Below are 9681 nucleotides of genomic sequence, written 5' to 3'. Positions count from 1 at the left end.
GAGGCAGTTTACAGCCTCGGCACACACCGGGCCGCCGGACCATGCCCGTAGCACCGCTCGGGGTCCCGTTCCCGCCTCAGCACACACCCAGGCCCCGCCTGCGGCAGCTCCCCGTGTCCCGTTCCCGCCCCGGCACTCACCTGGCCCCTCCGAGCACCGCGACTGCAGCGCCCCCTCATGGCCGGGGCCCCGCCCGCCGCGCTAAGCGGTACCATTCCTGTCTCACCTGCGGGGGGGGACGACATCCCACCCGCCGGTCCCACCCGCACAGGGGTGCGGCGCCGCGCTGGGCGCATGCGCGAAGCCGGATGGCGCGGGACAGGTCCATTCCACATGGCGAGGTCAAGTGGGACTCAGGCAGCAGCGGCGAATCCTCATTTCCCTTGGGGAATCCCTTTCCTTTCCCTTCAGGAAGCTCACAAGCCGCATCTCGGAGCCACACGCGGGGTCACGAGTGGGTAAGGTCCGTGTGCAAGCACCTGACAGGGCTGTGCCGGAGACACCCGGGCCCTTCAGGCCTCTGCCCACCGCAGCGAGCTGCAGGGCCCAGCACAGCGCTCCGGCTGTTCTCTGCCCATGAATACTGCCCATGCCGAGAGCTTTCAAAGGGTCTCCTTTAGAATTTAGACCACTTCTGTATAGCTGTGGTGGTCAAGTATTTTACCGAACTCCTGGTCCAAAACTGGAGTTGAAATACCAAATAATCACCTTGAAATAAACCAGCATATACTAAGAGGTACGAAATACCCTTTTTAATTATTATTAGTTTTCTCCAAAGGCTATAAATAGAAGTTTTCACTGATTTCATCTGAGATAGTGTCAGTTTGGGGGCCTTTATTATAAGCAAATAAGGGTGGGGTGTTTGTCAGATTGAAAGGGATACAAACAGCTTTGGATAGAAGACTAATGCCAGATTAGGTCAATGGTATGAAGCAGCAAGGGACAGAGATGAAAATCTAGGTAGAGTCCCTCTCCAGAGCACTTCTACACACTACTCCTACAAAATAGAGATAGGCCTTCAAGATAAAATAAAAAGCTCTAATTAAAACCCAGATAAGACAAACAAATGAATTCCTTTTCAAAGGTCACCTGTGCCTTGGCAGGTCAAAACATTCATTCCAGCATGAGCCATAAAATTAGAGGCTTTGGGCAGGAACCACTGAATGACCACTCATTTTCAGGAACTATACACACCCAGCTAGGGAAGTGTATCAAGCACTTGTAGTAATACCCAAATGCTTAGGGAGTTTTGTTCCACCCCTTCCAAAAGTGTTCTATAGGGAGGGAGGGCAAGAGGGCTGCTGCCTTAACTTGTTTTTTCTTCCACTACCTCCACAGAGAGCTGGAAACAAGAACCACAAGTCAAACCACAGTGGGGACAGGAAAGCAAGAACTCCAGTGTACACAGAACCCCAAACCACAGAAAATCACAACTGATTCCCCAAGGAAGGCAGTGCTTCCCATATCATTGCACACATTCCTCTATTCTGAGCAGCCTGCTGATGGAAATTAAAGAGTTCACACACACAAAATGAATGCAGGCAGCACCATTCCTTTCACGCATACCAAGCTGATTCAACCCCAAGTCTAGCAGATGGCTATATAGTTTCCACTAAAACCAAAAATACTAAACCAGCAGCAACACATTTAGTGATCCACCACAGGCAACACTAGAACATCCATGGCTGCACATTCTGAATTGCAGTCTTAACAACACACCATCTCCTCTCATCTCAACCACAGGTGTGTGAAACACGCAGCTGTGGATCTATAGTCTTGAGTCTGCCCAAGCACACGGGCAGTACTGGAAGGATCTCCCAAAGACAAGGTCTCATCTTGAAATATATGGTTCAATCCGTGTTCCAAAATTAAGACCTGTCACTAAGGAGTAATTTCTTTTAGACTTGCAAAGCTTTAGAGGACGCAGAAAGCTTGTTTCAATACTAACAGAATGCACAGCAGTCAGCATGATAATAAATTTCTAACCGTGCATGTTATTCCACTGGAAAGTCATGAGAGATATGGAAAATAAAAGCTTAATGATGTTTAGAGATGAGGTTAAGTAAAGAAAGTAATAAAAAATAAGCAAAAGTTCATGGAATCATAACATTGTAATAATAATTAAAAAAAAAGAGTATTTTAAAATTATTTGCCCCATCTTTATGTGAGATTATACATATTTAAAATACTATCTTCCAGGTAAACTTGTAATAAAAACATTATTCAAACAGCAATTAAGACATCCTGCAGTACAAGACTCCTTTAGAACGCTGCTTTCTCTTTATACTATTTTCAAGTATATCAGTCAGTGGTATAAAAAGCTTCTTTTACTTTTCCTACTGTACTGTCTTCCCCACCCAGTTTCCCTGGGGCATCCAGTTCTCATCTGCAAGCACACAAACCCCTGTTTGACTGGATTCTTGGATTTAGAAAGGCCACTTCTTTGCAGACACAGGGAACTGCAAGCAGTAAGGGTCCCACGTCCAGCAACTTACTGGCTCAGTCAGAATCACCATCAGAACCATCACTGCCTTCAAGATCACTGCTGTTCTGTAAATTAAAATGGAAAATGGTTTATCAGTATTCCATGTACATCTAGAGACCGACCTCAATCAAAGACACTGACTTTACACTTCTCCAAAAGTATAAGAAAATGGGTCTGGATCCCAGCTTTCTATCTTAGACTCATCTATTGCAACAAACTTCTGTGATGGTAAATGATGTTTCTTGTAGCAACAACCTTGCGTGCTGGATTACACTCACCATCAGAAGAAATTTCTTCTCATTTATATTTACAACTACACAATTAGTGTGCTGTATGGGGGAAACTGACCTGTGAGATAATAGCACTAATGCTAATGTTTAAAATACATGCAGGTGAGACAAGTTAACAAAGTGCTTTTTTTCATGCAAATCCCTCAAAAGCCGTTTGTTACATTTTGTTTGCCTGCTGCAGAGACTTTATGTCCAAGCTGTATTAGAGATACAAGGGCTCACTAAGACTTGCTTAAAAATGAAGTCAGTTGTACAAAGTAGTATTAGGGAAATACTACAAGTGTTCGCAACTTAAAAGGAAACTGAAGTCTGAGCTCTTAACAGAGAGCCACTCCTTTGTGAGTAAGTCAATGAACTTGTGAGGGTGAACATAATTTTTTGAAGCAAGTATTTTGACTGCTACTATTGGCATCAAAGGATTTCATAAAGAAAGGCTAACATGACAATATGCCTGTAGTTGTTCCTTTTTTCCTCACCATCGCTTGCTAAAAATATATAAAACCTCCAAATCCCATGAATATAACATTGACAGTTTAATATCCTTCTACAAAACAAATTCTGTTTAATATCCTACTACAAAACAAATTCTGCAGGACCTAGGCAGTTGCCTTCGTAACAGCAAGCACAGCTCACTGAAGTGCAAGCAGTCTGCATGATCTCAAAAAAGTCTGCCGTATCATCCCTTATTTATCCTCCTCCAGACAGCTAACTATGATGCCAAAACTGTATTTGCTCAAGTTTATCTAAAGAAGCAGACCTGCCTCCTGCCAGCAATACATCAGTGATTTGGAACCTGTCAGCAGTAAATCCTGTCAACATTATCATCATGACCCCTGAGCCAAGTAAAGATTCTCCACACCACATGGTCTCTTTGGGTCCCATTTAACCAAACTAATGTGGCATTTGTCATAACCTCCTGTCACAGATGCCCTCGTACAGCACTATACTTCAGAAGAACAATTACCCCAAGTACAGAAATAACCCTGAGAAATTTCTGGTATCTTGCTTGTACTGTTCAACAAGGCTGTAAATTTTGGTTTATATACTGAAACTCTTTCCCATATTCAAAAAATGGCAGAGACAAGATTAAACCTAATGTTCTTCAGAGCAGGTTCATTATCTACACAAAATAAAGATAATTAAGGACTCCATTAACTGAAGAAAGGACATTATTTTCTTCTGAGTTGCACTACACATACATTTTAGCCCTGCCCATTATTCGACTTCAAGGATCTGCCAATCCTCTGGCCAAGAAAATCTGAATTACATACAGAACTGTAAGGTATCTTTAGGTCATCAAGTCCAACCCCACACTCATGCAGGGCTTGCTTCAAAGTTAGATCAGGTTGACAAGGGACTTGTCCAGTCAAGCACTGTTGTATTTTAAGTCACTCCAGTAGCTGTCAATTTAAAGCAATACTTAGAGCTTGACTCAAGATTCCTCATGTGGTTTTCAACCTACTCCTAGCATGCCCATCTTTCCAGTCTTTTTTTGAGGCTATTCTACATCTCAACCAGAAAAACAAATATTCAACACCCCCCATACACTTAAATTGACATTTTTTCTTATTAAAAAAATTTATTCTATACTTCTATTTTATTGCAACTTCCAGCTGACAGCAATCCCTGTTGCCCCATTTTACTCAGTAGTTGTTCTGATGACTCATGTTGAGCTCATGGCAGATTTACCTAGAAAACCTGGTCCTAAATTTCCCACTGGTTCCAAACCTTAGTGAGTGAACAGGGCATTACAAAAAGTGAGAATCAGCCCCACATCAGAGAATACAAAAAGCTAACAGATATTTGAAGGGAAATTGTCAACCTGAAAACCAATCTCTCAAACAGCTTCACAAAGGCTGGTAATGTGTCTACAATTTCTGTTGCCAGTTCATGATTCTGCAAATTGATCTGTGCTTTAGAGCATCCCTTCCTCCCTCCCTCAACTGCCCTTTGCAAAACCCTGCACAAAATAACACTTTGTATAGTTCATTCCACTATCATCAAGTGCACAAAGATAACACACATTTCATACTCCAGATGACTGTCATCTTCCATGGCATATTAATGGAAAACAAAAATGTTGCTAAGGGAAGAGACACTTCAACTTGACAGCTTCCATTTGCTAAAATAATGGCTTCGATCATTACCTTTGAGGTTTTGTTGTTAGCTTGCATCTCAACAGCAGAAGAGTTGAAGTCATGAATGGAGAGGGTGTTTAGCCAGTTTGCCATGGATTTCTCCTCCCTTTCTGTGTTGATAATGGTAGGATAGATATACTGCTCTTTGAAAACAGCAATCTTCTCCTCCTCCTCTGTCCACTCCAGCGGCTCATGCAGCCCATCATTTCCAAACCGTCTGTTGTATTTTTCAAAGTGTACTCTTTCCAAGACCAACCCAAGTCCTGGGGCTTTGGGGACATCTACTTTCTCCTCTCCCCAGCTGCGCTCAATGATAGACTCGGCAGCATAACCTTTCACAATAGCTATCACCAGCCCAATCATCTTCCTTATCTGGTGCATCATGAAACTCTGGCCTTTCACTTTGATCACTGCAAATTCTATGTTTTCCCTCACAAATGGCTCTCCACAGTACATCTCCATTATGTACCGCTTCGCACTGGGGTCCCTGGGTCCCTTCTGAGATGTGAAGTTGTGGAAGTTGTGTGTTCCTTTGTAGCATGCAAGCAGTTTATTTACTCTTTCAAGGGTCTTTTTGTCCAGTCGATAAACCTCTTCTTGCACATCATGGTCTTTATGGGCAAAGGCAAACGTTGGCAGCATGTAGGAGTAGGTTCTGGCATCACACTTGTTCTTGGAGTTGAATCCCCCAGTGACTCTCTTCAGACCTTGTTTTAAAAGTGACATTAGGTTTTTGAATCAGTAGGTGACAACCTGATTGTCATCTTGTTCCTACCAACAAGAATATTTTTTTAAATAAGATACAATCAAAAGATAATTTATTTTATAGGGCCCTAATTTCAAGCTTACAGAAACATACATATCTATGTTAAAACTAAACTGCTTGTAAGTAAAATTATAATAGTAAGAGAGAGACCTTCTGCAGGAGAGCTCCTCTTTGAAAACATTTTATCTGCCCATTGCAGTATCCTTACCCAGAATTCTGATGTGAGAAGGAAGATGGTTATTAATCTTTTCTAAGATGTCATCTATTAGCCTGACCTTTAGTGACACAATCTGCCCAGCTGCAGATACACCCTGTAAAGACCATAAAACACAAAACCACATTAATTATGTGCCTTGGAACCTCTGGGATAGCACTTTCAGAATTGAAATAGCTATAGAACAGAAGAACATGTTTATTCCTTTTCTCACTGGTCATTTCAAGCTGAAGCGAGGCAAAGGCAAGGCCACAGGCAGAAATCCAAGTCAGCACTCCTGGAAGACCTGCTGGTGCTGTACAGACATACCACACCTCAGTAACATTAGCAGAACATTGCACTCCCCTCCATGACATCTCATCATCATGACTGCTCTTATATAAAGTGCCAAGTGAAAAATCACTTATACATAAGATCATCTCTGAACTCCAGTTCAGACTTCAGAACCTCACTGTGGCAGGCTTAAAAAACCACCAAGATGCAGCTAAACTCTCAAGCACCACATCAACCAGACAACAGCAACAACGAGGAGCTGCAGCAGCAGGTTGAGAGGCTGAAGCAGCTGAATGTGCAAACACAGTTTAGGTACAAAGCACCAGTTTTACAAACACCATCTAATCAATAACGTGCTCTGTCTAAATACTTGTTTGTACTTGAGTTTAGCAGTGGATGAAAGGAGAATTTTCAAGCAGCAGTCACTGTGACTAGTATTTGCTACTGGATCTCACTCTACACAATACTTTGCCAGTCAATCCCAGTAGCACTGCTGGAAGTACACCAGTTTGAGAGCACAGGTCCTAACCAACATACCTTGTCTGTTCGAGCACACCGCTGAAAAGACATTTTCTTCATGTCTTCCCCATGGTTTTCCGGGATGCAGCCTGACTGAACAAGGGCAGATACTAAGTCATCTTCAATCGTCTTGAACTGTGAAGATCCCACATTTCTCTAGAAGAGAAAAAGAAGAAATAGAACAGTAATAACTGGATAACTGAAAAGCTTTGTTAACTGAACACTGTTGTCAAATTCTTTGAAAGTCTTCCCTTCACAGCCCTAAAAACACTGCCATTCTCTAACAAAGCTAATTACACCTTACCAGAGAGTTAATAAAACTTCTATATCCTGATTTACTTTCTACTGTTACTGCAAGTGAAGGATCATTTCTAATTTCATTGTGCAATGCTTCTGCAGCATTTTAATTATTCCTTCAATTGCATGAAAGGGCACCAATGAAATAGTTTATTCTATTTTAGTTAACACTAACTGCAAGTTAACAGCTGCTGCTCCCAACCTATTCTCTACCAAGTCTACTTCTAGAAATTGGGTTGGGTTCTGTTGCTCAGTTCACCTGAGCTGTTGTGCAGACTATGGTATTCTCCAGTGACTTCTGCATTCAACTCACAGATGAGCAACAGATGCACAACTCCACTGGTGTGTAAGGCTGCGAAGCACACCTCCTTGACACATACCACTCAATTAGCAGTAAAGTTAATAGGCACTTACACGGATGTGCCCATAAGCATAAGGCTTACTGCTGCTGAACAGATCTATGTTGTTGCATAAGCATGAAAGACTCCGTTCCCTGCCTGTGTGCATCTTATCAATTATCCTGTGGAGCTTTTAAAGTACTCCTCAATTGCTTGGGGAGCCTGCAGTGCACTGAGAGGAGCAGCAGATGGAGCAACATCATCTTGTTGCTGCCAGTACTGTGTGCCACAAGACCATCCCTGCAGGGCAGGCCTGGTGCCGGGGCTGTAACAAAACATCCCTTTTATTTCACATGCAAACACAGATGTCTTGCAACAGTTTTCCTGTTTCTAAACTGCTACAAGCCACGCCATTAGAGTGCATCAGAGAAGGGCCAATTTTAAATGTTCTCAAGTACAGATAATCTTCTTGAAAGTACAAGAAATGGCAACACAGATGCAAATTTAATTCTATTACACAGCTCAGGCCTCCAAATGTGCACATGAGACAACCTGAGGTCTAACCTAGAAGAAACTTAATCCAACAGCTCTGAAATACAAAGCTTCAAGCAGAAGCTTTGGAGCACTGATCAGAAGAGGCTCACTGGTCAGAAAAGGATCACTAGACAGAGCTGGCTTTTGACAGAACAGTGCTTTCAGTCACCTCAAGAGCCTTCTCTGCAGCAGTTTTTGAGAGATTTCTGCTGATGCTCTATACTAAAGGCAGACTAAAATACTCCAAGCTGTAACACTGTCTTTTTTTATACAAGCTACTGCCGAGACATTTCAACCCAGGCATGCACTGCTCCTGCCCCAGCTTCTCAAGCTACATCTGTTTCCCTACTTGGTCACTGTGACTTAGTTACAGATCTAACAGACTTAAAAACCAAAGCAGATCACACCACTTTGCCAAACCACATACTTGCATCCCATGGTAGCCTTTCCCTGAGTACGCCATCAGCAAGACAATCTTCCTTTTGGGTAACCTTTTATTCTGATCCTCCCCATCTTCCTCATCCGGATCTCTCTTCAACCTTTTATTCTGATGCCCATTTTCTTCTATCCTCTCCACTACCTCACTGCTGCTGTTCAGCCTCTTCGGCTGGCTGGCAACCGCTGCTCTCAGATCCTCAGCCATCATAAGAACCTGCAGGAGACACAGTAGTAGAGGGGAGTCAGAAAGAGAGGCAAGAGCTGGCAGCTCCATCCCCCGGAGCAGCAGAGGGGAACGCAGGCCTCTCGAAGAAGCCGGAGACAAGAAGGGCACTCGCTGCCCTCTCCCCTCAGGCCGCCACCACCCCATGAATGAGGAGGGGACTGAGCCGGCGCTGCCCACAGGCCGAGAACACCAGCGGGGCCATAAAGGCCTGAGCAGAGGCGGTCCTCCGCGGCCCACCCGGCCTCTCCCCGGTCCCTAACTGAGGGCCCCGCGGTACGCACGCTGCGCAGCCGGCGGCAGGGCCCGCCGCACGCCGCGCTCCCCGGGGCCGAAAGGCCGCAGCTCAGAGCCCTCAGCCCCCAGCGCAGCCGCAGCATCACCCCCGAGCACAGCCCGCCACGGGAAGAAGAAGCCGCGGCCTCAACCCCGGCCGCGGACTTCCCGCCGCCGAAGCCGCCACTTACACGGCCGCTGCGGAGCGACGCCGCTGCGCAGGCGCGGCGTGGGAGAACGGCGCGAGGGTTACGGCGGCCGCGCAGGGACACGGCGGCGCGGCCCGGTTCTCGGTCTTTGGGGCGGCCTCCGTCGTTGGTCTGAGCTTGAACCACGGCGCTGTGGTAAATATCAGCGGTATAAGCGCACCGGCCCGCTTCCCCTGCGCAAACCCACACGGGGAAACCAGCCCTGCCGGCAGCACAGGGAGAGGACAGCCACGGGGAGGCAGTGCTTGTCATGGCACACGGCCCTGTCCTTAGGAGCCCCGGATCCCCTCCCTGGACGGTCCCTCCTCACCTTCCGCACACAGCCTGTGTGTGCATCCAGCACAGACACCCACGATTTCGTTGTCCCACCAGGATGAGGTTTCCAACCAGGCCAAGCTATCAAACCAGCGGCTGTTATTCGTGCTAACAAGGGGAAGAGGTGCAGCACGTCCGTTTGAACCGACACCTCCGAGTTATTCCAGCAGCGGGATGGGGCACGGGGGAAGCCAATCCCGGCTGCACCGTGTTTAGAGAAGCGATAAAAGATGGCCTGCCACAGCACTGCTGCCAAGGGAAGGAGGAACGCACATTCCTATTGCTCCAGCCGAGGCCGCCTCATTTCCTTAGGAAGTGAAGCCTGTGCAGTACCTGTCTGTCCGTTAACCACCACCATTGCTTCCT

The 9681-nt window shown here is 45.6% G+C and overlaps 1 protein-coding gene across 2 annotated transcripts; it reads right to left on the bottom strand.

The window, feature by feature from the left end:
* Window positions 1-2029: 2029 nt before the first annotated feature.
* On the bottom strand, window positions 2030-9114 carry PUS1 (pseudouridine synthase 1). 2 transcript variants are annotated; one of them, XM_080628575.1, is made up of 6 exons: window positions 8800-8978; window positions 8282-8506; window positions 6704-6841; window positions 5888-5990; window positions 4923-5620; window positions 2030-2550 (listed from the first exon to the last, which is right to left on the bottom strand). In XM_080628575.1, exons 1-6 carry the CDS (start codon window positions 8893-8895, stop codon window positions 2500-2502), a joined length of 1311 nt encoding a protein of 436 aa, XP_080484701.1. In that variant the 5' UTR covers window positions 8896-8978; the 3' UTR covers window positions 2030-2499. The 2 variants fall into 2 exon arrangements, with proteins under 2 accessions (XP_080484701.1, XP_080484702.1); XM_080628576.1 differs by lacking the exon at window positions 8800-8978 and adding an exon at window positions 8983-9114 and having other exon boundaries at window positions 2413-2550.
* Between the last annotated feature and the right edge of the window lie 567 nt (window positions 9115-9681).

This window comes from Psittacula echo (assembly GCF_963264785.1).
Source record: "Psittacula echo genome assembly, chromosome: 13".
NCBI lineage: Eukaryota > Metazoa > Chordata > Aves > Psittaciformes > Psittacidae > Psittacula > Psittacula echo.
Note: the sequence above shows the minus strand (reverse complement) of the source record. Positions and strands in the feature narration are given on the sequence as shown.

What these genes read in the sequence shown, in the direction of transcription:
- PUS1 (XM_080628575.1), bottom strand. Translation starts at nt 8,895, where the DNA reads ATGCTGCGGCTGCGCTGGGGGCTGAGGGCTCTGAGCTGCGGCCTTTCG. An exon ending in CCTGCCGCCGGCTGCGCAGC is followed by an intron (nt 8,507 to 8,799) that starts GTGCGTACCGCG and finishes TGTCTCCTGCAG; the next exon opens with GTTCTTATGATGGCTGAGGA. An exon ending in GGTGTGCTCGAACAGACAAG is followed by an intron (nt 5,991 to 6,703) that starts GTATGTTGGTTA and finishes TGGTCTTTACAG; the next exon opens with GGTGTATCTGCAGCTGGGCA.